General features: G+C 36.6%; 4 protein-coding genes across 7 annotated transcripts; 2 read left to right on the top strand and 2 right to left on the bottom strand.

The window, feature by feature from the left end:
- The first annotated feature begins 2,375 nt into the window (after positions 1-2,375).
- LOC111788406 (uncharacterized) lies at positions 2,376-3,725 on the top strand. The gene is made up of 2 exons (XM_023668745.2): positions 2,376-2,649; positions 2,747-3,725. Exons 1-2 carry the CDS (start codon positions 2,596-2,598, stop codon positions 3,395-3,397), a joined length of 705 nt encoding a protein of 234 aa, XP_023524513.1. The 5' UTR covers positions 2,376-2,595; the 3' UTR covers positions 3,398-3,725.
- Positions 3,726-5,158: 1,433 nt separating this feature from the next.
- Positions 5,159-9,026, bottom strand: LOC111778898 (ras-related protein RABC2a). 2 transcript variants are annotated; one of them, XM_023659012.2, is made up of 7 exons: positions 8,789-9,026; positions 8,442-8,625; positions 6,603-6,671; positions 6,365-6,430; positions 5,964-6,085; positions 5,765-5,893; positions 5,159-5,520 (listed from the first exon to the last, which is right to left on the bottom strand). In XM_023659012.2, the coding sequence occupies exons 2-7, from the start codon at positions 8,584-8,586 to the stop codon at positions 5,410-5,412; spliced, it is 642 nt and encodes a 213-aa protein (XP_023514780.1). In that variant the 5' UTR covers positions 8,587-8,625; positions 8,789-9,026; the 3' UTR covers positions 5,159-5,409. The 2 variants fall into 2 exon arrangements, with proteins under 2 accessions (XP_023514780.1, XP_023514704.1); XM_023658936.2 differs by lacking the exon at positions 8,789-9,026 and having other exon boundaries at positions 8,442-8,749.
- A 2,196-nt stretch (positions 9,027-11,222) lies between these two features.
- LOC111794430 (NAC domain-containing protein 78) lies at positions 11,223-14,672 on the top strand. 2 transcript variants are annotated; one of them, XM_087124163.1, is made up of 7 exons: positions 11,223-11,683; positions 11,776-12,053; positions 12,135-12,332; positions 13,102-13,596; positions 13,686-13,800; positions 13,891-14,529; positions 14,581-14,672. In XM_087124163.1, exons 1-6 carry the CDS (start codon positions 11,518-11,520, stop codon positions 14,295-14,297), a joined length of 1,659 nt encoding a protein of 552 aa, XP_086980289.1. In that variant the 5' UTR covers positions 11,223-11,517; the 3' UTR covers positions 14,298-14,529; positions 14,581-14,672. The 2 variants fall into 2 exon arrangements, with proteins under 2 accessions (XP_086980289.1, XP_086980295.1); XM_087124169.1 differs by having other exon boundaries at positions 11,225-11,683; positions 13,105-13,596.
- Positions 14,673-15,413: 741 nt separating this feature from the next.
- On the bottom strand, positions 15,414-21,022 carry LOC111794442 (Galactose oxidase/kelch repeat superfamily protein). 2 transcript variants are annotated; one of them, XM_087124171.1, is made up of 14 exons: positions 20,828-21,022; positions 20,565-20,661; positions 20,363-20,440; positions 20,162-20,284; positions 19,985-20,051; positions 19,769-19,830; positions 19,486-19,625; positions 19,279-19,405; positions 17,645-17,759; positions 17,460-17,548; positions 16,725-16,808; positions 16,305-16,625; positions 16,155-16,214; positions 15,414-16,031 (listed from the first exon to the last, which is right to left on the bottom strand). In XM_087124171.1, the coding sequence occupies exons 2-14, from the start codon at positions 20,652-20,654 to the stop codon at positions 15,843-15,845; spliced, it is 1,545 nt and encodes a 514-aa protein (XP_086980297.1). In that variant the 5' UTR covers positions 20,655-20,661; positions 20,828-21,022; the 3' UTR covers positions 15,414-15,842. The 2 variants fall into 2 exon arrangements, with proteins under 2 accessions (XP_086980297.1, XP_086980299.1); XM_087124173.1 differs by lacking the exon at positions 20,828-21,022 and having other exon boundaries at positions 20,382-20,440; positions 20,565-20,641.
- Between the last annotated feature and the right edge of the window lie 5,163 nt (positions 21,023-26,185).

Here is a 26,185-nt window from a genome sequence, read left to right as displayed (position 1 = left end):
AGATGATATCGAAGAATGGGTCAAACTCCTTAACTCCTTGTAAAGCAAAGGAGTTGAGTAGGATAACAAACTTGAAATATGGAGCCCGGGTGGTTAGTGGCCAATAGTACCCTAGTTGATAGCATTCCTCCGCAGCTCGCACTCGAAGAACCATAAGGCACTCCATATGAAACACACCGTATCAAGTATCATTACCTTGAAACCATAATTCAAAATTTAATAAGTATTTATTTTTTTAAAAAATAATAGATTCTCTTTCTTTTTAGTTTTAGTTGTGATCGAATTTAGTCTTCAAACTTTTAATAAATCATTCACTTATTTAATATTTTTTAAAATTTTAAAAATTAATTTAAAGTTAAAAAAATCTAAAAAACTTATAATATAATAATAATATTATTATTAATGACCTTTATAAAGAAGCCCATAGATACCTCTTTTTTTCTTTTTTTTTTCTTTTTTTTTTTCTTTTTTCTAGAGGAATTTAGGATTTGACTGCTCAAAGACCCCACCATTATCTGAAAGGCCCCATTTTTTTGGTACCCAAAAAAAAAAATTATTATTATTATTAAATTATTTAAAATTAAAAAAAAAAAAAAAAAAAACTTGGTCTCCCTCCCTTCTCTGACCAATAGAAGAAGACTCAAATTTTCATTATTTCTTTTATAATTTTTTTTTTATTTTTCGGTGCTTTTAGACTATAAAAATTTTAGGGTTTTTTTTTTTTTAATTTTAATTTTTTGAATTTTTTGGTCAAAAAGAAGTTGCGTTTGGACTCAAAATTAGAGCCATTTTAATAGAATAATCCAATTGAATTCTTCACATCAAACAATATTTTCTTCCCATAAAAGTTAGTTTTGTGAATGGGAATCTTCAAATTCTTTAAAATTTTCTTTCTTTTTTCCTTTCTTTTTTTATTATAATTTTTAAATCATTTATTTCATATTGAAAAAATGTTGAAATTTTGAAAAAGTTCAAAAAAAAAAAAAAAAAAAAATTTAAATAAAAGAAAATACAGTAATTTGTTTAAAAAAACGAGTCGAAAATCGAAATATAATAAAAGAAGAACGAATGATCTTGTAAATAGATAAGTGGGAAATGGTTCACAACCCATTTTAAAGTAAAGAATCTCGAAAGAATTGGTGAATATTTCACACGTGCGAACAACACGGGCACGTCTTACGGCGTTGCTTTTGCTTTCACCACATATTTCACATATTCATTCCCCCTTTGTTGTAGCCTATGAACCAAACATTCAAAATCTTGTCCCACTCCTTAATCATGAAAGTATTTTTGGCATTTTTTGGACCTTTTTTTATATTTCTTTCTTGTGAATTTATTTATTTATTCATTTAAAAACAAAATGAAAAATAATAATAAATTTATTTTTATTTGACGTGGCGTGTTATGATTGGACCAAATCTATATATGGAATATTTGTATATATATATATATATATTTTGTGGGTCCTAATAAAATAAAAGTCAAATAATATTTGTGAGCATGCTTGAGAGCTACTTTATGTTCTTTTGTGTTCATAACTATAAGAATTGTAATCTAAGTGATAAATTAAAGTTTGAATTATCCATTTGGTATCATTATTTTACAAATTTTAAGTCTAAAAATGAAAAAAAAATCAAATTCGGCCGGTAAATTTGTTTCTTGGTCGATGATATATGTTTCAACTAGGGGCGTACATATGTTCGGGTTTAGAGAGGATTTTTTGACCAACCCAAAATTTCGGGTTGGTCTGGTAGGGTAGCTCTCACGATGAACCAATTAGGGTTTACAACTCAACCATCTATTTTCGAGCTAGGATGAGTTGGGACATTGACAAATATTAGGGTTTCGACTAAGCATAGGCGACATAGGTTCGGGATTAGGGAGTATTTTTTTTTATCAACCCAAAATTTCGTGTTGGTCTGGTAGGCTAACTATCCTAATGAACCAATTAGGGTTTACAACTCAACCCTCTATTTTCGAGCTATGATGGGTTGGGACATCAACGAATGTAGGGTTTCGGCTAAGCATACATGACAACGTTCACGATGAACAACAGTGACAAGAGAGGGAAGGTGTCGAATGTTAGAATGTGTGAGTCAATTGTCGACTACTGGTTGCTTGGTGTCCAAACGCGACGTTAGGGTTATAACTTCACGAGTTTTAACTTTTTAGTTATAATATTAAGAAATTCAGTTCAGTTCGAGTTGACCCGAACAAAAAAAAAAAAAAAAAACAAAAAAACTCGACCCACGAAATAAACCGAAATTTTAATTAAAAAAAAGAACAACCGAACATGTGTTCACGAGTTGAAGTTATTTTTCAAAAAGAGGCCGAAAAATTTATTGTAGATGAAAAGGATATATTTTTTTTTTCCGTATTTCAGCCTTTATATGATTTTTGCATGACAAAGAGGATATGATTATTCTATAAATACCCTAATTAGTGAGACTGAAAACCCCATCACACAAAAAGTGGAAACAAACAAAAAAAAAAAAAACAGAGGAATGCCAAGAATTCTCCACTATCAATAGCGAAATCTCCTCTCAATCTCCTTCTTCATCGATTTCTTCTGAATTTCTCACTGAAATTCCATCAATGGAGGATCAATGCACATCTTTTGACTGGGAATTCTGCTCTCATCACGAAGATGTGAGTATTTCATTGACGAACACTTTGCATTTTGCATTTTTGAAATGATTCTGTTTCGGGTTTCTGGATTTTGTTCTGAATTGATCCAATTTTTCAGGGGTGGGAAGAACTGAGGCATGCTCTTGTGTACACAACTTTGGAGCTTGAAACAACAATCATGTCAGCGAAGGAGGAGATTTTGAGAAGAGAATGTGAAATTATGAACTTGAAGGATCTTCTGAACAGAGCCATTAAAGAGAAAGATGAAATCGAGACGAAATGTGAGAAGTTAATGCTTGAACATTTGGTGTTGATTCAACAGAACAAAAATCAAGAACATGAAATCACTCCACAAAGTGACAGTGATTCTAGTAAGATGTTTGCTTGTTCTGATTCTGATGATAATAACACAATTCAATCCTCTCAAACTGACCCAATTGTGGGAGAGCCATTGTTATCACAAGAACGCCCACCAACTGTTTGTCAAAATGCCTGTGAGAAGCCCCTGCCTCAAAAAGGCAAGCTTCTGCAGGCTGTGATTGAAGCTGGCCCCCTTCTCCAAAACCTCCTCCTCGCCGGGCCACTGCCTCACTGGCAGCACCCGCCACCGCTCGTCGATACAGTCGACATCCCGCCGGTCATCATCTCTCCACGCCCTTCACAGCCTCCAGCTCAAACCACTGCCATTGACATTAGAAAGAGAAGCCATTCATACCTCTCTGATGTCTCTCAACATTGCCACAACAAGCATCAAAAACTGGTTCAGTAATCATCAGTAAGAATCTCAATATGAATCTGATCTCTCATTCTCTCTACTTTTTTTCAATGCCCATTTGCTCATTTACTGTCATCTTTTTTTTCTTTTTGCTGTGATTGTGAGTGTGTAATCTGGATGTTGTTCTTATATTCTCTTTCAAATCACAACCACACCAAAAAAAAAAAAAAAAAAAGTGGGTGGAAAACAAGAACAAATCCCAATTTCCCTCTGTTCTAAACAACCAAGTACAAAGTACTTGAACAAAATTCATGTGACTCTGCAGAATGCAAATGCCATTCATTTCCATTCAATCTAAACAAGAATCACATAAGAACAGCAATGGCTTTGTTTATGGCTCATTTCCAGTCAGTTCTGTACCATATTATAACTTCTACTAAGGTTAAACCTTCATTTTTGTGCACTTTTTGGGCAATATGTTGGGCCCTTTACCTGCTTTTGCGCTGTTTTAAGAGATGAAGTATGATTATTACATGGAAAGGGATAAATCTTCGCAAAGATTCTGCTTTGTCTGAAGCATTTGGAGATCCCCACCATTCATAGTGGGTGTGTTGTGGCTTTAATTAGTGCACCAATCTTTCCAGATTCCCTTTCATTATTAAAGCATTCAAAGCTTGGCCTTTGTGCTAAAGGGAACACAATTAACCCAACATTTGGATACCTAAAGACACTAAAAGTTAATTCTAAGCATGTTAGGTTTCTGTTCTAAGCCTGGTTCGAGATTGGAACTCGATGAGATTTTTATTCTCGTTATCATTGCAGTTGTTTGGCGATGTTGTTCGCTGTTGTTAATGCTCGTAGAGAAAAAGTAGCTGATCATGTCAATGTCATTATGTTTTGTCTTGAATATTCAAAAAGACAGGTGAAAATTACTCGTTGTTAAAAGATTCAAAGATCAAAATTTAAATCACTCTAGTTCTATAAGTTTAGGTTGTTCGGCAAGTATGAATATGCTAGTAGGCAAGTCTTGACTCTTATGTTTTTAAATACGATAGAATCATTTGAAATTATGGTCTGATTTAGTTAATTTGCTCGTTTATGTTCATACCATTACTTGACTAAGAAAGCAATTACTCGTATATATATATTTGATGACAACCAATTTCACTTATATTGAATTTGACTATTTTTGTTTTTTATTTTTATTTTAATATTTAATATTTTGTTGGGATATAAATTATATAGCGCCAAACGAAAGCCAAAAAAGTCATTGAAAGTATGCAAAAATAGGACCCGACTTTCTTGAAAGCGCGTTTGTCTTTATCATGCAATCCCACATGCTCATCATGATGCTCTACCTACCAACACTTTATATTGCTCGAAAATGACAATAAAATTTACCAAATTGTTTACGTTCTAGAAATGAAATAATTTGATTTGTTCGTTATCACACCTGATGATATTAGTGTTTTACAACTATTTATTTAATCCGTATACATGTTCAAGGTATACACGGGTTAGACTAGATAAAAAAAAAATCTTCCGAATGGACTAAACATTTCGAATTAGTTGGATCGATGACTCGAACAACTTAAATAGAATTCACAACTCAACCCACCACGTTATTTTTGGATTATGTCGTCAAATTATTATTATTTTATTAATAAAAAAAATTATACTTATCCAAACAACCGAATTGAAATCGAGTTATCCAGTCATAAAAACACCCCTAGAATTCGAACATCGGCCATTCATCATAGTCCCGACCCATAAAGAAGGGGATGAAGTGTGAATGATATTAAAAATACATTCACATTATCTACAAGGATTTTATTAAATTTTGTTACTCAAAAAGTCATTATCCCAACAAAATTCACCCAAAACTTTTACAGTGATCTCAAAGACACCATTCCAATGCATTCTTTTTTATTCTCTTTTGAAAGAAAAAAGCTGATACAAACAATGTAATCACCTTGGTTGCCTCGTTTGTGTCTTTCCTGGCCTCTGTTCTAATCAACAATTTCGTGATCTTCCATATCTGATTCGTTGCGTCGGGTTGCGTCGGGTTAGCGGCAACAACCCCCATCGTTCGCTTCTTTTCGTGCTCGAGTTTTGTCCAAAATTTTCTGTTTCACCACGACAGATCCATTTTCTAGTAGACTCGGAACTTCCAGTATCTGGAATGTAATAAACCGATTTAGATCATGAGATGAAATACATTCGACATGGGGGACCGGGTTTTGAGCTTTATAGCTAACCCCACCGAAAAGAAATGAAGAAGATATCACGAGCTCGAGTAAGTACGCAAACCGTTGCATTACAGCTCCTAAACTAATACTTGTGGCCATTCTTAGGAGGAGTTTTTAGTTCGAATACAACACAATGAAGTAAAACACGAGCATCTTAGCGTTGGAGCGTTACCTTTGAAGAGAGTTCTTTAAAGCATCTATCGACATTTTCTCGAGTTCTAGCACTGCACTCGAGAAACAAACTTTGATGCTCCTTGGCAACGGCCATACCTTCTTCTGTCGAAACAGCTCTTTCGCTACCCTGTCGATATTAAAGATTCCTTAAAATGAAGAGTTTGAGGTTTGAACGACGGTAGGATCATACAACTTACTCGATCGACTTTATTTCCAACAAGAATTTTTATGCACTCATGATTGGTTAAATACATCTCTACTTCCTTTGCCCATACGTCCATCAAGTTCGTAAACGTCTCCCGTCGGGTAACATCGTACACTATCAGCAAAACATACATAAGTATCAGCCTCGTGAAGTGTTCAAACTGAATTCAATACATTCAACCGTGACAACGGAACGTGCCATGAGAGAAAGGTCCCAAAATAAAACGTAGAAAACCGACACGTCGCCACCTACTATTTCAACCCCATCCCCACAAAACTCCCTATTTATTTGTGTGGGAATCGGGGCAAGGAGGTTCCCGAGGGGAATTTTCCCGCTTTTTTTAGAAAAATAATCATTTCAAAGAATTTTTTAACGGATAAATTTCGGTCATACCTAGGATGATTCCATGTGCACCTCTGTAGTAAGAGCTTGTCAATGTTCCAAACCTCTCCTGTCCAGCTGCATACAAGAACAAAGGATAAGATATTGTATATTAAATGGGTGAACGAACACTTCATAGAGTAAGCGTAGCATCGAAGCAGAAAAACGAAGAAACTTTCTGTATCGAGCAGCTCGCACAAGCTAAAAACGTAAACACGAGACCAGAAGAACGGGTAAATCATCCAGTTACCTGTGTCCCAAATCGTTAGCTTCAATCTTTTTCCACCAACTGTTACCATCTTGATCTTGAAATCCACACCTGCAGCCATGCATGAAAAGAAAATTAATCGAGCGAAATGAGAAGTTAATGGAATTAGAATAATTTATTCATATAAACGACTAAATGTATCATTCCGATGTTTCAAAAAACTTCGTTTCTTCCTGGTCTGAAGTTGTGGGAATGAATCGTTTGTTTTATCGAAGCTTTATTACAGGGTCTTAGTTGGCCCTCTATTTTCAACCATTAGAGCTGGTGTCGACCATTTTTGCGGTACAGACAGACACAAAAAAGAATGCAGACAGCAGAAATGCAAAAGAGAAGAGCAAAGATTCCCGACCCAATACTATAAGGAGCCTGGCCACAGACACCTCTTTTCAACCTACTACAAACTCCTTAACAATGAGCACCTACCTCACCAAGTACAATCGACTCGTTTTAAAGAATAATATGGCTCTCGAAGTGTTCATGGAAGCATAGATCAACTAGTTGAAGCATATGACCACGACCAACCCTTCATAGGTTCGAATCCCGACTTGTTGTACTCTCTCTCTATATATACACACACACACATAACTCGATTAGGTGAAGCATATGTCCTCTCCCAACAATTCAGAGGTTCAAATCCCGACTTGTTGAACCCTCTCTCTATACACACACACACACACACATAGCTCAATTAGGTGAAGCAATGTACTCAACCAACAATTCAGAGGTTTGAATCCCGACTTATTGAACTCTCTCTATATACATACACACACACACACACACATAGCTCAATTAGGTGAAGCAATGTACTCGACCAACAATTCAGAGGTTTGAATCCCGACTTGTTGAACTCTCTCTCTCTATATATATATACACACACATATAAGACACACACAGCTCAATTAGGTGAAGCACATGTCCTCGACCAACAATTCAGAGGTCCGAATCCCGACTTGTTGAACTCGCTCTCTCTCTCTCTCTATATATACACACACACACACACACACACATAGCTCAATTAGGTGAAGCATATGTCCTCTCCCAACAATTCAGAAGTTCGAATCCCGACTTGTTGAACTCTCTCTCTATATATATACACACACACACAGCTCAATTAGGGGAAACAATGTACTCGACCAACAATTCAGAGGTTTGAATCCCGACTTGTTGAACTCTCTCTCTCTATATATATATATACACACACACAGCTCAATTAGGTGAAGCATATGTCCTCGACCAACAAATCAGAGGTCCGAATCCAGACTGGTTGAACTCTATATATGTGTGTGTGGCTTTCCAAAGTTCTAAACTAATCATGATTTGAAACTAAATCTACTCAGCCACAAAATTGATTCAAAGCCAGTAGCTCTCACTCTATGAGATCTCTGAACGAAACATTCCTTACAAGGGTGTGAAAACCTCTCCCTAGTAGACACGTTTTAAAGCCATGAGGCTGACGGCGGTACATAACAGGCCAAAGCGGCCAACATCACTAGCGGTGGGCTTCGACGGTTACCCACTACGACAACACTTCATCCCTTGAAGATAGAGAAACCATTCTAACATATAACTCCCAACTCAAAAACATTCCAAACGCCAGAAATCAATCCAAAAACTACGATCAGCAGACTAAGAACAAAGAAGAACCAACAACAAAAAACAAAAATATTCAACCAATATGTGTTCATCCAACTAGCAGAACCATCAAGATTTCTCAGATGATTCAAATAAGACCAAAACTCAGAACAGAGCATCTGGGTAGTAGCAATTTCAAGATATCCACAAGAACATGCACAGATATAATGAGAAAGACATAGAACAAACCGATTGTGGGAGACAGATCTTGAACAAAATTGGATATGTAACTGAGGAGAATACTGCTTTTCCCAACGCCAGAATCCCCAATCAACAGTATCTTGAACGAGTAATCATAGCTACTGCTTCTTGCTTTTGAAGAAGAACCCATCATTTCTCTTCTCTATCTTTTCAACTCTCTCTCACAAAAACCCTTTTCCATAAACAAGAAGAACAGAATGAAATCAAAACCATCAAAAGAAGGAAATGGAATTGGTGAGGTTATGAGAAACGAAAACGTAACAGAGAGAAGGAGCTGGCAGTAGCCGGTAGTGTACGTGTGTAAATTATAGCGTTTGGACAAACTTGCCCTTTACCTTCAATGGGCTGAGTCCGCTTTTTGTAGATTCTATGGCCTGCAACATTATTTGTCTCATTTCATCTCAAAATTCTTCCAATTTGTCCACAATTTTTCAAGCTTTTGAGGGTTTTTATTTGATTCAAACGTTTATATGAAGAACAGGGTGTTTGAAATTTGAATGGATTATTGAAAGAGAGAATGAATCAAGAAATGGGTGTTTTTTAGATGAAATATTTGGGTTTTTGTTGTTGTTCATGTTGGATTTTGACTGGGTTTTGGTTGAAATAAAGAAATGAAGTAATGATAAAGAAGGGACAAATTTAGAAGCAAGAGAGCGGTGTCATGGAAAATGGATTGGCATTGCCTAAGCTCAACAAGTGTTCTTCATGCTCCTGCCACTCAACAACTTCTTACCTGCCCACCTCATCATCTCTCTCTTCTCTTTATCTCACACAATGTTCTTGATCCGTTGGAGCCACATTCGTTATAAAAGTGTGAAAATCTCTCTCTAAGAGATCCATTTTAAAATCGTGAAGGATCGCCTGTTGTTCGAGAAGGAAATCATAGATGACTCTTTGGATAAAGTGAGTTGGTTACCATATCTGTTTTGAATTTACCTATTTTTTTTATAATAGCAAGAGACAAGTCTCAATTTGACAACAGGGTAAAGCCCAATATAGAGAGGATAATAGATAAGAGGTCCGCTACATACGATCTAGCACTATGCTATAGAAACGAGACTAGACTAGACTGCCCTACCTCCTTCTACCCAAGGACAACGACAATACGAGCCTAAACAGACAATATCTCCTCGCTGTGGGCTTGGGTTAATACATAAGCTCACGTTAGATTTATTAGAATTTTTATTTTTATAATATTTATCATATTGAAATTAGAAATTATCAATTTAAATTTTTCGAAGTAAATTTTATTTTTTTAAATATAGCTTGAAAAAACTTCCAACAACTGTTCAGAATATTAACTCAAGAAGCAATAATGTTGTCCTTTACAATCTGGTCCTTACTAACGAAGTATTTGGAAAAATAGCCTCTTTATTATCAATTCGTAAAATTGGTCCACTTTTGGAAATAGAATAGGCCCAGCCCAGACAAAAAGCAACTTCGACAAATGGGCCACAGGCCCAATAGATGTCTCAAGGCCAAACATTGGGCCAGCTATGAGGTTATCCAATGGGCCTCACTAGTTTCATATTGTCATATTTGGGCCTGTGGCCCAAATGTTTTTATTTTGAATATTAAATAACAAATACAACATTTGAAACTAAAACCACTTAGAAAATATAGAGATTCTTTATTTAATATATCTAAATAATTTTAAAAATAAATTAATCTCCAAAAAGAAAAAAAAAACAATATAATTTATTTTTATTAAAAATGGCAATTTTAAATTTATTTAGTCAATTGAATTGAATTGATTGAGTCTTATTTATTTATTTTAATTGCTCGTAAAATATATTAATGAAATTGATTTTAATTTAATAAGGTAAAGTCAATTATTATTTTTTTTAAAAATATATATAATTATAATTTATTGATGCATATTCTATGGATAATATGTAACATTTTTCATAAGATAAAGGCTCACAAATGTATGGTCAAAAGTTTAGGTTGAAATTGATGGTGACATTAGGCAGCCTTTATTTGACTTGAGAATTAAGCAAACTACTTTGGAAACTTCCTCACACCTTGTTTAAAAAACCTATATATATATATATATATATATATATATATTCTATTGTTTTAAAAATTACAATTATACCCCTATAAAGCTTTATTTTTTCTCGGGATGTAAAACTGACCGTGTGTAGTAAGTCATTAAACTTTTATATTTTTTTATATACTTATATTTAATATTTAAAAATTTAGTTATTTTTTTTTTAAAATTCAATTTTATAGCTAATAAAATTAAGTAAAAAGCTTAAACTTTATTTATTTATTAAAAATATGTAAAAGCATACCTTAGAGATATTTATTTATTTATTTATTGTTTTTAAAATTACAATTGTACCCTTATAAACCTTTATTTAGCTGTTTATTTTTATTTTTATTCAATTTTATGGCTAATAAAATTAAGTAAAAAACTTAAAACTTTATTTATTTATTAAAAAAATGTAAAAGCAAAACTTAGAGATATTTATTTATTTATTATTTATTATTATTTAAAGGAGAGATTAGAGATGGTTTGACCGTTTTACCCTTCGATGAATTTAATCTTGTGATGAAGATTAATCTGACGGATGCAATTACGTCACGGTAAAATTACCAATCAGCCACTGTCCGCTAAAAAGTAGTCCACGTGTAAATATCTGGCGATCAGGTTTCACCCAAAGCGGTCCCACCGTTAGCCAATAGCGTATACGTTCACCCAGAAAGTGTGACAGACGAGTGATTTTAAGGGTTCAGTAATTCCCGAACCTTCTGAATTAAGAACTGAAGAACCAATTGACGAAGAAAGAAGATGATTAAATGGACTTTTTGTATCATCAATGGTACGACACCCGGCCTCATTTTTCCTCTGTTTTTTCCTCTTCCGCCTTCCGATTGTTTCGTGCATATGATTTTGTTTGATTGAAAATCATCGGATTAATTTCTGTTGATCATTTTGGAAAACTTGATTTCAATCCAGTTCCGATTTCCGCTTCAATTTTGCACGTTCTACCTCTGATTTATTGTTCGAAAATCGGTTAAACCCTACTCGATCTTTGGTCTTCTGATTATCTTGCTTATGGGCCGTGATTCTGCTACCTCTCTTGCTCCGGGGTTTCGATTTCACCCCACCGACGAGGAAATTGTGCGATACTACCTTAGGCGCAAGGTTTCCGGCAAGCCCCTCTGTTTTGATACTATCTCCGTCGTTGACATATATAAATCGGAGCCATGGGATCTTCCTGGTAAGATAGCTTCCATTTCTCATTTTAATGTGTATGTTTTGGCGGGAATTCTGATGATCGAGTTGTTTTTTGTTGGGAATTTTATGTTTCAGAGAAGTCGAAGCTGAGAACCAGGGATTTGGAGTGGTACTTCTTTAGTCCTCTGGATAAGAAGTATAGCAACAGTTCGAGAACAAATAGAGCTACGGAGAATGGATACTGGAAGACGACCGGGAAGGACCGGCCGGTGCGTCATAACTCCCGAGTAGTTGGGATGAAGAAGACCCTTGTTTACCACAGCGGACGGGCGCCTCGGGGCGCTCGCAGCAATTGGGTGATGCATGAATATAGGCTTACGGACGAAGACTTGGAGAAAGCTGGGGTGGTGCAGGTGAGGATTTTGAAAGTTTTCGTTCTCTCGCTGTGATTTGATTCATGTTGAATTTATTTTGATGTTGTTTTGGATGGGCAGGATGCTTTTGTGCTTTGTAGGATATTTCAAAAGAGTGGTTCTGGGCCGAAGAATGGAGAACAATATGGAGCTCCATTTATCGAAGAGGAGTGGGAGAATGATGAAGATTTAACTCTACCTGGCGAGGAGGCTGTGGTGAATGAGGGGTTGGTTAATGTTGATGATGATATGCATTTGGAAGTGGACGAAATTGTTCAGGTCTGTTCTTGGTTCAATATAGCCAGCGACCTTCTTTTACTAAATTTTCCATCGTCAGTTCAGTCTTTCAATTTTTGAATTCTTGTGTTGCCGTAATGAAATATATATATATTAGAAACGGTCCAAAGCGCACAGCTAGTAGATATTGTTTTCTTTGAACTTTCGCGTTTGTTAGGGAGAGGTTTCCACACTCTCATAAAAGAAATGTTTCTTTCTCTATCCCAACCGACGTAGTATCTCACAATCCAACCCCTTTGGGGTCAGCGTCCTTGCTGGCAAACCGCTTTGTGTCCACCACCCTTCAAGGCTTAGCCTTCCTTGCTGGCACATCGCCTCGTGTCACCCCCTTCAAGATTCAGCCTCCTCACTGGCACATTGTCCGATGTCTGGCTCTGATATCATTTGTAACATCCCAAGCCCACCATTAGTAGATATTGTCCTTAGATTTTTCCCTTTCGGACTTCCCCTCAAGATTTTTAAAACGAGTTATATATATCACAAAGGGTTATCGAAACCAGTCTCCTCTCAGCTCATTGAAAACAACTTTAAATACTTCAATCATGTTCCTTAATCTTTACTTGAGGAAATCTGTGTGCACCTTACGTGCTTCATATTACATTAATCTTAAACCAAGAAATAAGAACAAATAAAAGTTACAATTATGATCTGTTGAAATGTGTGTTGATTTTTAATTAATTTGTTCCCTTGTGCTCGTTTACATAGAACTTTCAAGGTAATTAAAGATGCTTTGTTCTCACTTTTTTGGCAGCAGTATTTTGATGGTGAACTTCCATTTGAATATGATCAACCTCTGTCGAACTATCTTCAAGATACAATAAATCCTGTTGAGCTACCCAATGTGCTTGTTGAAAATGATAACAAACCATTGGAGCTACAGCATAACCATGGATTCTTTCAATTACCAGAGCAATACGAAATGGGTGGGAATTCTGAAAAAGATGAATGTTTTGCTGAATCAAGTGGAAATCTTGCTGAATCAAGTGACAATCTTAAGGACGAGGATATTGATTACTTACTTGATGAGCCTTATCCAAGTGTTCCAGACGATCTGGCCCTCAATGAGGAATTGTTCCTAGAGGCTAACGATCTTTCAAGTCCAGTTGAAACTGACCCAACCGGTGTCGACATTCTTGAAGAGTATCTTACGTTCTTTGATGCAGATGATAACTTGCAGCTGTCCTTCGACCCGACCGAACTTTTTGGTAGCGAAGTGCCTATTTCTGGCCAAACAATTCCTGAAGAGGTAATTGTTATCTTCCCAAGTACTACTGTCGGGCATTTGGGATTTAACTTTGAATCTAACTTGAATTAAACTACTGAATCTCTGTACAGAAAGTAAATGAAGTGGCAGAAAATGAGTTCTTGGCTACCAAACAGACGTCCGTTGCTTCCATCAATGATGCATCCACTTCAAAGCTAAACACTCAAGCTGATGAAGCAGGTTCAGGTAGAATTCTCAATGTTAAAATAGTTAGAATCAAGATGGTAGAAACTTTTTCATGATAACTCAGACAAAGGAGGGTTTTTTTTGTTCTAGATTCGACATTACCGTTCCTCAAACGTGTCAGTTCCCTGTTGGGTGACATCCCTGCACCTCCTGCATTTGCTTCTGAGTATCCATCAAAGGACATGGCCATTCAGCTGAATTCAGCAGCACAGACTTCCAGTTCAATTCATAGGACTGCTGGAATGATCCATATAAGTAACTCGACATCAAATTATGATCTGGTGAATACCTTATATGGAAAGAATGGGGATGTTGACCTCATCCTTTTCTCAGCTCGACATCATCACCATGGTGAAAATGATGAAATGATCGATGTACTATCTCAGAAGAACGGGATTATGGGAACTCGAGGAGGCTTCTTGTTCTTCTTTCTGCTGTTCTGGGTCCTAATACTTTCAGTTAGCTATAAAGTTGGGAGTTGTATCTATTCCCATTGATGCAGAATCAAAGATCGGCTGTGGTAATGAATAAGGCTTTAACTAGCTGCAAATCTCCCTCTCAAGCAGCCAAGAACAGCAATCTTGCATATTTGTTACCGCCACTGGAACGTTATTTAAACCGAGGTGACATGGAACCGTACCGGTCCCGGTCCCATTCCCGCCCTGTGCTCTGGGGTTTGGCTTTTAACTTTATACTCTTTTGGTTACAGAGCTGTTTTACACACAATAGGTGGATGAACTTTATACTCTTTTGGTTACAGAGCTGTTTTACACACAATAGGTGGATGTGGGAAGCAGGTTCTGGTTGTAGCCACTGTATGGAGAAAGTAATATTCATACTGCATATATATTACGAAGGTTGTATTTGACTTTCTTCTTGGGCGTTTTGATCTTCATATCCCTGCTTTTTAAATGGTTATAGGTATATGATAAAAGGGAAATAGAAGCTTTCATCACCTGACTTTGTTGATGGTTTTATTTAAGCAGAAAGATATGGTCGTTGCTTCGGGTATGTTCGAATTAACTTCGCACGTGATTATAATTTATTTTTTAAGAATCTAGTGTTTGATAGCACAAATTAGTAAATAATATTCTCAAACAAGTTTAAAGGTGATTATTAAAAGAATGATTTTGAGGTGAGAAACTATATACTAAAATTTTTCAAATCTACATAATTTTTTGGAATCACTAAAACCTTTCGTTAGAAAGAGATCCCAACTCGTTTTTAGAAGAGTTACGGAAGGAACTAGTCCACCTCTAACAACCGTCGAAAAAGAATTTCTTTGAGGGTGTAGGATTTAAATATCGACTTGAATTCCATTGTCGCTAAGTCTAGTTCTTATGCACTAGGGTGCTCATTTGTTACTTCAACTGCCTTTCCTCGGTTAATCTTCTTGTACAAAAGCTCAAATAGTTCAAATAGTTAGAAGTAGTAAGGTAAGGTAGCATTCTCGGTAGCGGCATTCTTGAATTTACTAAGAACTCTTGAATTTACTAAGAACTCTAGATGCCCCTCTTCAATCCTAATATACAAAAGGTCATGTCTATCTAAGTAATCACTGCTAACGAATGATTTTACTTTAACTTTCCAGAAGAGAAGATGACAATGTGCAATAGAAATCAACAAGATTCGATCAGTTTTCATTAATTGCGAGAATTTCGATAATGCCAGATGCTACAAATCGAAATACAAGACATCATTTCCATGATAGCCAAATGGAGAACATTCCCAAATATCAATGAAGTATTGACAAGTGAACTAAGATGAACATGCAAAATCAGAGAAGACGCTCCAAAGAATTAAGTGTAAGAACAAATGTTGAAAAAAGAATACACGCCTAATTACCTGTATAGTAGCCAAAGAGAACAACACACTTCATCCTTTGCACCAATCCGATCGAAGTTGGTCGTCTCTGTTGTGTGTCAATCTAACAAATCAATGTCGAAATTTTTCGTTGCAACATAATTGAACTCAGTTTCACAGCATCACCATGGCTCTTTAAAGGTGGTTGCCTTGCTGGTGTGGAACGATCAAACTGGATCTCAAGGACTAGCTGCAACCCCTGGCGATCCAGCGATCCACCGCCACACTCTGCCAGAACCTTGTCTCTGAACTGATGAAGCAGCCTCCATTTGTTTCTCCAGTGCAGACTTTTGTTCCCTTAGGAGTTGGACCTCATTCTCAATGGATTGCATTGATTCTAGCAACTTTTGTATTTCAGCTATTTGTGCCTGTTAGATCTCAATCGGGAACAAACAAAGAAAATGATGCCTAAATTAAGATCTTTTAATCAATATGATCACCTAAAGAGAGCAAAGTACGTAGATGGTCATTAGTTTTATGATGAAATCAACCTCCAATTTAAAGCATCTTGATCGCTCAGCTATTAACTGACCTTGTACTGACTGTAATTCCTGAGATAAAAATTCAACAATCATTGAGCTCAGAATCAAATATGAAAACAATATAATTTTGAAGTGTATATTTGACTCCAAACGTCATACCTTAAACAGCTCTGCATGAGTATTGTTTACCTTACCAATCTCTTCCCTAAGTTTAGAATTTTCTCCTTGAACTTCAGAAAGTGTTAGTTCTAGCTTAGCTTTCTCTTCTCTCGTGGCCTCAAGTTCAATGGCACCATTTGATTGAGATTGCTTTTCTTCTTTTCTCTTAGAGACACCATCTTCAATTCTCGCAAGGTCCAACTTTTCAGTCTTGGCTAAGGCATATGCAGCAGTAACAGAAGCTGCCGCCGCTGCTGCTGCGGGTGATTGGAATATTTTGGGACGTGATGAGTCTCTTGGTTTCGGTCTCATGATAAAAACCTACGAACCATATAACGGCACGGAAATACGTTACAATAACAAATTCTCGTTAACAGTTCATATAAACACAAGGATATGCATTATTTGCCTAAAACATACCTCATTGTTATACCTTCCATTGTAACCGCCAAAAGCAACCAGATATTTCTCTTGTTCAATTGTAGCCAAACTAATACTGATTCCCTATTCCCACAATGCAGTGGTAAGTATTAGTAAAATACTAAGAAGATCACATACATTATTAATGGAGACACTAGAGTTGCATTGCTGCATCAATAAGAATTAAACAAGGGTAGATTGATACAATAGAACCTTCTGCTAAAATGTCCATCTGTAACCTAGCCGATAAAGTACATTACATAGTCCATTTTAGGGACTGGTTTCGACTTGAACTTACCTTGAGAGCTCCTTATAAAAAAATAAAAAAGAAATTTCAAAAAGTTTATTTTAGTCCTTGTTTTTCCACTAGTACAAGAAATATCAGTACTTAGTTGGAAATTATTCCAAATTCCAGGCCAGTACTCTTTTCTTGGGGAATAATGGTTGCATGTGTCCTATTTCTTGGGAAGAAAAATAAGTCATACATAATTCATATTACCGGGAAATTAAAGGCAGGCAACAATCATCAAGCGTGCTGCAAAGAAAATAGAGAAAAAGGACCATAATAGTTTACACACACACACACACCAGGACCAACCAATTTGATCTCAAGATGTTATCATCAAAATTAATACCTAGTGCTTGCAACCATAGGACAAAGTTCCACATGTAATATTTGATAAAGTTGAAAAATTAATAGGAAACAGTTGAGGCAAGAATGTATTCTGCAATCACCTCACTAGCAAGGGGTTCTCTTTGCTTTACGCTTGTCAAAGCTAACCAAGAAAGCTTAGACATATTTAGCACCATTGTCTCTGGGCAACCTGAAAAGGAATGTCCACATATTCATAACAATCTTTTAGTAATTTAATATGTTTAAAGCTTAAAGCTTATATAATAATTTAAGAAACTCTAAATACCATTTTTATTGTCACCACCACCAACTATATACCAGTTCTCGTCAATGGTTATACCAGCATGGCCTGCCCTAGGAGTCACCAAATCCCCCTGTATTTGTGGCTGGGACCACTCCATCTGCAGCATACATAACATTATAGTGCTTCTTCTTGTTTTTTGTTTATTTTTTTATTTTTTATTTTGTTTATTTTTTTGTTTTTTTGAGATATGCTTTTTATTATTTATTGCTCATCAGGGAAAAAAATAATTTATAAAATTTGACGAAAATCACATTTTTTTCTTCATGCCTTATTAAGCATAGAGAAATGGAAGCATAGAGAAATGGAGATTATCATTACATTAGCTAGTGAAGTGGAGCTACCTTGGTGAAAGTACCCAATATTTATTAGCAAGCGCTGACCAAGAAGAGTTAAAATTACACAACTTTCTTGAATACCTTTTTGTATGTCTGGCTGATACCGGACTACTAAACCCAATCCAACCCCCACTTGTTTTCCTTCTATGGTAGAATATATTTCTTTGGTCACTTATTAGAAGAAAAAAAAAATAATCTTTGAATGGTTAAAGGAGAATATATAATTCCAATTACAACCTCTGAACCATTAAAAATAAGCACCATGGCACTCTACAGTCTACCCGAAAAAATAAGGTAAAAATAGTTTTCTAGCACATAAGCGAGAGACAGGTGACACAATTCAATAATTTGATCAGAGGTCTGATGGTTTTAGTTTCTAACATATGACGCGATCAAATACTGAACGCAGTGATGGATAGCGAGAGGAGATTAAATGTCACTTATAGAAAAGAGGATGGTGACAGCTGATTCAGGGCATGGACGATTACAAAAAGGTTTAAAACCATAAAGTTTCATGCCACCAACAAAAGGAGAAGTGGCTAGCTTGACCGGAAGTCTTAAGCAGAGGAAGCTTGTGACCTTGTGCTGGATCTGGAGCTCCAGCTATCAATTTTTCAATAATCAGGCAAGCTCATTGACCGGGCCCCATTGAAGTAGTTGATTTTCCAGCCTACCAACTATGGTCTTCAAGGCAAAACTAAAGGTAGGGTTTCCTTTATTCTAGTTGACTTGTCATGATAAGTATCTTCAGAGTCCATGGGGGTACAAATATAAATTTGATAAGCCCCAACTTTTATAACACTTGTTAAATCTGTGGATTAAGAGATCTCATGTTCTTCTATTCTAGAATAACTGTAATCACTCATTAAACAGGTATTAACGCAACTACTACAAATGAAGTTCAATTCTTTCTAGGAGATCAATGACCATCCAAGAATCTTAAGACTTCAGTTCAAGCATTAGTACTGCCAGAAGTAAAGCCAACCACAGTAGTTCCAGACTATGGTTGTAAAAAGACTAGCATAGATTAACATGATTTCTCTATGAGGGCATTGCATTTTACAAGTTTAATACCTTTTATGCAAGTGCTACAATAAAAAATAGTTGTATCAATATTGTCGTCAAATATTCTAGTTTTTTTCTTTATGGTACACAAATTGACAGATAATATATGTGAATTGGTAGACAAGCCAAGAGAACAATGAGTCAAGTCATACATGCAATCACTTCAATGAGAAAACATATGCATGCCAATAGAAAAGAAAAGAGGGAAATACTCACAGTACGAAAATCCAGCACATGAAGATCACTAAAAAAGGTTGAATGAGAACAACCGCCAAAAACTAGGAGGTAGTTTTCTGCATGCACTGCAGTTGTATGATCGAATCTTGGAGCTGGCGGTGTCAGCCTATCAAAAACCAAGGAAATGATGAAACAGTCTCCCAAAGTAGACAAACACTTGACTAAACAACCAGAATCAATACTTACTTTGCCTCCACTACATCCCAGGTTAATGTCTCTAAATCAAGAACATGGAGGTCGTTTAGAAGATTCCTGCTACTGTTTTCTCCACCAAACATTATGATTTTGGAACCAAAAAGAGTTGCTGAATGTCCAGCACGAGCAATCTGAAATATTACAAACTCAATAAGCAATATGATCAAGATCATTTTGAAGGGTGAAGTATAAGCAAAAAAAAAAAAAAAAAAAAAATCTGAATGGCATAAACATGGAAATCCAGATTAAACCACTAAAAAAAATTGCCAAATACCGGAACATTTCCAGAGGTCTCCAAAACACTCCATGTTTGTGTTTCTAGATCGACGCAATGAACTGTAAGGACCATAATAAGAGAGTAAGGTTTGAGAATCCAATTATTAATATGCTGCAGCCTAAAAACGCAAAGTGATTCTTTGCATCACAGCATTAAGATCATAAAGGGATGAAACAATCACATAGACAATAATTAAGTTCATAGAGCACAAACCCATAATTCTATCAGATGATCCTTTCAAATTTCCACCAAGCACGACAAGTTTCTTATACCATTTGACCTACCGATTAATATTACCAAGCAGTCCATCAGGTAACTATAGATGAATCAACAAAAGTATGATATGGGGCATGTAACAATTGTACCAATAAGCACGCCTGGAATGCTTACCATACTATGCCCTGCAATAGGTGGAAGAGACTCAACTAAGCCACCATTGCCTTCAGAACTCTCAACACCAGGATTTATTTGAAGTTTAAGACTGGACCACGACAAATTGCCAAGGTCCAAGACCTGTTTATAGACAAACGACAATGAATCCAATGAAGACGAACATAAACCAACTTAGCCAACCTTGGTTAAGTTAAAGACCTGAATATCAGAGAGATACCGGCCATTACGGCTTCCACCGACAATGTAGAGTTTTTGATCAACAACTGCTGCAGCATGCTAAATAGACGAAATCACCGAAATTAGTTTACACAACAAATCTACCCCAGAATCTACAACACTCCTAAAATTATTACAAGGCAAAGAAAAACCTACGCAATTCGACGTCAAAACAACAACTCACCTTATAACGAGCTGCCGGTCGAGAACCAGACACCGGCAATGCAACCCACTGATCATAGGCCAATCCCCAGCGCCAATTATCGACATCCATTTCCTATCTGTAGATCATTCAAGGGCACAAAATTCGCAGTTCAATACAATTCCAATAACTACAGTCACGAAACATGACGCAATTGCACCACAGAACAGGATTCGATAAGTAAGGGAAAATCAAATCAGAACAGAGCTACAGTGCTAGAAAGAAGCAGAAATTGGAGTACCCACCCAAGGATGATTGCCGGTGAATTACTGCAACCGGCGAAGATGTAAGAGTGTTATCGCCACGGAGATTTGCAAAAACGATCGACGACAACAATGCGGAGATGGCGGTGAAATAGATCGAGCAAAAAACAAAACTACGCCGTCCGATCTGATTCAGAGAAAGAGAAGTATGCATATACGGAGCGGACCATCGTAAAGGTCAAACTAGAGAAATATCTATTTTTATTATAAACTTTAATTATTTAAATATATATATATATATATAATATAATTAAAAATATATAAATAATTTTTATTTTTTTAGTAGAAATTTATTATTAAAAAAATGTTGACAAATACATTTTTTAGGCATATTTAAATGGACAGATTTAAAAAAAAAAAAACGATAAAATTTTAAATTGTTAAATTTTGTGGGTTTTCTTTAGATTTATTCGATTATAGTAATATAAGAAATTCTTATATTTATGATACGCCCCTCTCTAAAAATTTAGAGACAAATTTCATAACTTAAAATGTTCGTGTTTATTGAACTTGGTTCACGTTTCCACCTTGACACGTTCTTTTTCTACCCTTTTGTAATATAGCCCTTGATCACGTCGGTATGAGAGCTACTTGATTCTTTAGCCAATTTATCCTCGAGACGACCTAATATAGGCCTCGATCAAGTTGTTACGAGACCCACTTGATTTGTTAGCCCAGTTTATCCTCGAGTCAACGAGAAACAAGAAACGGAAAATGGAAACGTTACCGAAACGGGTTTTCAAGCACTTGAACTCTCTTGAAAGACTCTTCTTTCTCCTCCTCTAACCACTTTTACTTTCCCTTTTAGCTGCCTATTTGTTCATCTTAGATTGCAACGCACAAGCTGCTTGTTTAGCACTGAGCTCCTTCCAAGCCCTTATAAAGAATGTTTTGTTCCTCTCTCTAACTGATATGGAATTTCACAATCTACCCCTTCGGGGCTCAGCGTCCTTACTGGCACGCCACCTCATGTCCACCCCCTTCGAGGCTCAACCTCCTCGCTAGCACATCGCCCGGTGTCTGGCTCTGATACCATTTGTAATAGCCTAAGCACACCGCTAGCAAATATTGTCTTCTTTGGGTTTTTCCTTTCGAGCTTTCGCTCAAGGTTCTTAAAACGCGTCGTCTAGGGGTGTGACTTATAAAGAATGTTTCGTTCCCCCCTCCAACCGATAGGAATTTCACAATCCACCTCCTTAGGAGCCCAGCGTCCTCACTAGCACTCATTCTCTTCCCCTTCGGGGCCCAACATCCTTAATGGCACACCACCTTGTGTCCACACTTTCAGGGCTTAACTTCTTCACTGGCACATTGCCTGGTGTCTAGCTATGATACCATTTGTAATAGTCCAAGCTCACCACTAGCTGATATTGTCCTCTTTGGCTTTCACTTTTAGGCTTCCCCTCAAGGTTTTTAAGACGCAAATGCTAGGGAGAGATTTCCACACTCTTATAAACAATGTTCAGTTCTCCTCTTCAACCGATACAGGATTTCACATGCTTCTAGCAGTGTCATATCTTCTCTTAAACAACTTAGTTCAAGCATAGATTCCGAAGCTTCTCTCCCATTTTCATCCAAAGTTGTAGCCATTTGCTTCACGAGGTGCACGAGTTTTCGCTCGAGATCGTCGACTTCAGCCGTTTTCTCCAAGTACATCTGGTTCAACAAGCTATCATCCCTAGCAAGGTTGGTATTATGTCCTTTAATTTTGCTACCCAATGCATAGAGTTCTTCATTCATGAACTTCTCTTTTAAACTACTCAAGTGTTTCCTTCAATGATCATGTAAAGCCATGTTTTGCTTCCTCAGCTCATTATTTTATATCAACAGTAAACAATTCTCCTCCATTATGCTATCAACTTTCTTGGAAATGATATCATTAGCTACCTCCTTATGAGCTTCCAACTCCTTTTTACAATGCTTCAAGCCTTCAATCTCCCTTTCCTTCAGCATGTTTTCGTGTCGTAAGCTGTCGATAACGGCGTTCGGGTCATTATATCTGAATTCCATATGCAGCTGCCTCTCAACTCCTGTAGTAAAACATGCTTCAAACAAATCCTTGAGCTGGATAAACTTGCTGAAGATAACCTCAGCTTGTTCTTCAGCATCGAATCGTTCATTTTCGCAACGTTCGATACGACGAACGTCGCTTTTGTAATCCAAAGATGCCATCAATGAAGAGGAAATATGAAAACATTCATACAATTTAGACAACAGTTGAGTGATCTTCATGACTCACTAGTCACTAGTCACTTCAACCACATCAATGAAGCCTGTGAGATCCCATGTTGGTTGGAGAGGAGAACGAAACATAATATAAGAGTGTGGAAACCTCTTCCTAACTGTGAGATCCCACAACTGTTGGGAAGGAGAACGAAACACCCTTTATAAGGGTATGGAAACATTTCCCTAACATACGCGTTTTAAAAACCTTGAGGAAAAGCCTGAAAGGAAAAATCAAAGAGGACAATATGTGTTAGCAGTGGGCTTGAGCCGTTACAAATGGTATCAGAGCCAGACACCGGGCGATGTTCCAGCAAGGAAGTTGTTCCCCGAAGGGGGGTAAACACGAGGCGGTGTGCCAGTAAGGACACTGGGACGCTGGGCGCTGAAGGGGGGTGGATTGTGAGATCCCACATCGGTTGGGGAGGAGAACGAAACGCCCTTTATAAGGGTGTGAAAACCTTTCCCTAGCAGACGTGTTTTAAAAACCTTGAGGGGAAGCCCGAAAGGGAAAGTCCAAAGAGGAGAATATCTGCTAGCGGTGGGCTTGGGTCGTTACACTAACAGATGCGTTTTAAAACCATGAGACTGACGGCTATATATAACGGGCCAAAGCGGACAAGATCTGTTAGCGGTGGACTTGGGCTGTTACAAAGCCATTGAAGTTGATACTCCAACAACCGAAACTCGATAGCAGTTCTCGACACGGCTGCCTGCTGGGATAGCAACTTTGAGTGCCATTGATATCATCTTGTGTTTGTGCTGAATCTTTCAAGACCCCACAAGCTTAGTTCATCACAGGAATTGATATCTATCTCTCAAGTCACTAAAGTACTTTGACGCAGTTCAATAGTAAAAAAAGAAAGATTATGATTCATTGAAAAGATAAAAGTAAAATCTGATCCCATTATTGTGTTTACTTTTAACAGTGCAGTTAATTATAGCTGCCATTATTAGGAGCATGAAAAGAACATAACTTTATACAAGAGTAAGTGTCTTTGATCATGTAGCTTTGCTAATCTTTGGATCACGTGAAATCGAAACCGAACCCGAAATGTATCCTTTTCAATTCCTCGTGCCTCGTGTCGTGTCGGTTTTCGTTGTTTTTAGGACACGTCTTTCCTAGTAGCTGATAGATTCAGAATTGAACTAAGATCGAGCTTGTCTTTGATCGTGTAAAGCTAAATGTATCCTTTTGAATTCAGTGTGCTTCTTGTCGTATCGGTTTTTGTTGCATTTAGGACATGTCTTTCCCAGCTAGCTGATAGATTCAAAACTGAACTAAAGTTCGAGCTTGTCTTTCATCATATAGTTTTGCTAATCCTTGTATCGTGTGAAACGGAAACATATCCTTTTTGATTCCGTGTGCTTTGTGTCGTATCGGTTTTCGTTGCATTTACGTGATGTCCAACATTGGTTGGGGAGGAGAACAAACCACCATTTATAAGGGTGTGGAAGCCTTCCCCTAGCAGACGCGTTTTAAAGCCTTGAGGGGGAGCCCGAAAGGGAAAGCACAAATAGGACAATATCTGCTAGCGGTGGGTCTGGGGTGTTACAATATAGGACATGTCTTTCCCAGCTAGCTAGCTGATAGATTCAAAACTAAATTAAGATCGAGCTTGTCTTTGATCATGTAGCTTTGTTAATCCTTGTATCATGCGAAATCGAGACATATCCTATTTGATTTCACGTGCTTAGTATCGTATCAATTTTCATTGCATTTAGGACATATCTTTCCCAGCTAGCTAGCTAGCCGATAGATTCAAAACTAAACTAAGATCAAGCTCGTGTTTGATAGCTTTGTTAATCCCTGTATCGTGTGAAACCAAAACAAAAACATATCCTTCTCGATTCCGCATGCTTTGCATCATATCAGTTTTCGTTGTATTTAGGTCACGTCTTTCCTAGCTAGCAAATAGATTCATATGTTTCTTCAACAATTTCTAATCTTCCGTGAACTTCTCAATAGAATTCAAACCTATATAAAATTCCAACGAACGGATTTTATAGGATTCTCGAGAAATTCTTCGATATCTTTCATAAGAGGATGATGGTCATTTGCTTCTCACAAACCATGAATAACTCGAAGAATATCTAGGAATATAATCTCTTATCTCCGAACTCTCCGAACCAGGACCCTTCGAATGAATCTTGAAATGGGCCAGTAATGGGCTGGGCCCAAACCACCCAAGCCCACTAATTGCAATATGGGCTGGGCTTTTCCATACAGATTCTCTCTCTCTCTCTCTCTCTCTTCTTCTTATTTTATTATTATTATTTATTATTTTATTTATATTTGAAAGAGAAAGGAGAAGAACGTGAGATTCACATGAAGAAGAAGGAATTGGATGAAATGGACAAAAAATAATCTGATTTGCATTAAGACAAACTCACAATCATTGATCTCAGTGCTACCTCCCCTCCCTCTTCACCCATTTCTCCTTTTATTTATTTATTTATTTATTTATTTTTCTGAAAAAATTACTTTTTTTTATTTAAATAATTTTCTATAACTACCTTCCTTTTTATCATTATGTTTTTAAAAAATTATTTTGAAAAAATTTAATTTTTTAAATTACTTTTTAGAATAAAACACTAGAAAAATATATATATATCATTTTAAGTGGTCCAAAACACCCTGTTATGACTCTCTAATCGTGTAAAACGTACCTAATATTGTCTACTCAAATATATAACTTACTTTTTAAAAATTAATCGGAGATTTAAATGTAAAACGTACCCAAAGCTATCTTTAGGGTTCACTGTTTTCTCTCTTTCGAATGTATATGTTGAACTATGCTCAAATTGGCTGCTATTTTGAAAGAAAAAAAAACATCTTTCTTTCCGAGCTAGTAATCTTTTAATAAGTTAAGCTATGTTTAGGGTTCATTGTTTTCTCTCTTCCGAAGGTACATATATCTCAACAAGTCGAGTTATGCTCAAATTGACTGCTGTTTTGAAAGGAAAAAAAAGCATCTCTCTTTCCGAGCTAGTAATCTTTTAACAAGTTAAGCTATGTTTAGGATTCACTGTTCCCTCCCTTCCGAAGGTACATATATCTCAACAAGTCGAGCTATGTTCAAATTGATTGTTATTTCAAAGACAAAAAACCGTCTC

The sequence above is a fragment of the Cucurbita pepo genome, chromosome 1, assembly GCF_057944985.1.
Source record: "Cucurbita pepo subsp. pepo isolate OVF chromosome 1, ASM5794498v1, whole genome shotgun sequence".
In the NCBI taxonomy this organism is placed as follows: domain Eukaryota; kingdom Viridiplantae; phylum Streptophyta; class Magnoliopsida; order Cucurbitales; family Cucurbitaceae; genus Cucurbita; species Cucurbita pepo.
This window is presented reverse-complemented; position numbering and strand designations above follow the sequence as displayed.

Excerpts from the sequence above, each read along its gene's own strand:
- LOC111794430 (XM_087124163.1), top strand. The coding sequence starts at position 11,518 with ATGGGCCGTGATTCTGCTACCTCTCTTGCTCCGGGGTTTCGATTTCAC. Across the intron at positions 12,054-12,134 it reads AGAAAGCTGGGGTGGTGCAG|GATGCTTTTGTGCTTTGTAG; the intron begins GTGAGGATTTTG and ends TTGGATGGGCAG. Across the intron at positions 13,597-13,685 it reads GCCAAACAATTCCTGAAGAG|AAAGTAAATGAAGTGGCAGA; the intron begins GTAATTGTTATC and ends ATCTCTGTACAG.
- LOC111794442 (XM_087124171.1), bottom strand. The coding sequence starts at position 20,654 with ATGGATGTCGATAATTGGCGCTGGGGATTGGCCTATGATCAGTGGGTT. Across the intron at positions 19,626-19,768 it reads AGACCTCTGGAAATGTTCCG|ATTGCTCGTGCTGGACATTC; the intron begins GTATTTGGCAAT and ends GTAATATTTCAG. Across the intron at positions 17,760-19,278 it reads ATGTGCTGGATTTTCGTACT|ATGGAGTGGTCCCAGCCACA; the intron begins GTGAGTATTTCC and ends TGTATGCTGCAG.
- LOC111778898 (XM_023659012.2), bottom strand. The coding sequence starts at position 8,586 with ATGATGGGTTCTTCTTCAAAAGCAAGAAGCAGTAGCTATGATTACTCG. Across the intron at positions 6,431-6,602 it reads GCTAACGATTTGGGACACAG|CTGGACAGGAGAGGTTTGGA; the intron begins GTAACTGGATGA and ends TCTTGTATGCAG. Across the intron at positions 5,521-5,764 it reads TTAAAGAACTCTCTTCAAAG|ATACTGGAAGTTCCGAGTCT; the intron begins GTAACGCTCCAA and ends ATTACATTCCAG.
- LOC111788406 (XM_023668745.2), top strand. The coding sequence starts at position 2,596 with ATGGAGGATCAATGCACATCTTTTGACTGGGAATTCTGCTCTCATCAC. Across the intron at positions 2,650-2,746 it reads TCTGCTCTCATCACGAAGAT|GGGTGGGAAGAACTGAGGCA; the intron begins GTGAGTATTTCA and ends CCAATTTTTCAG.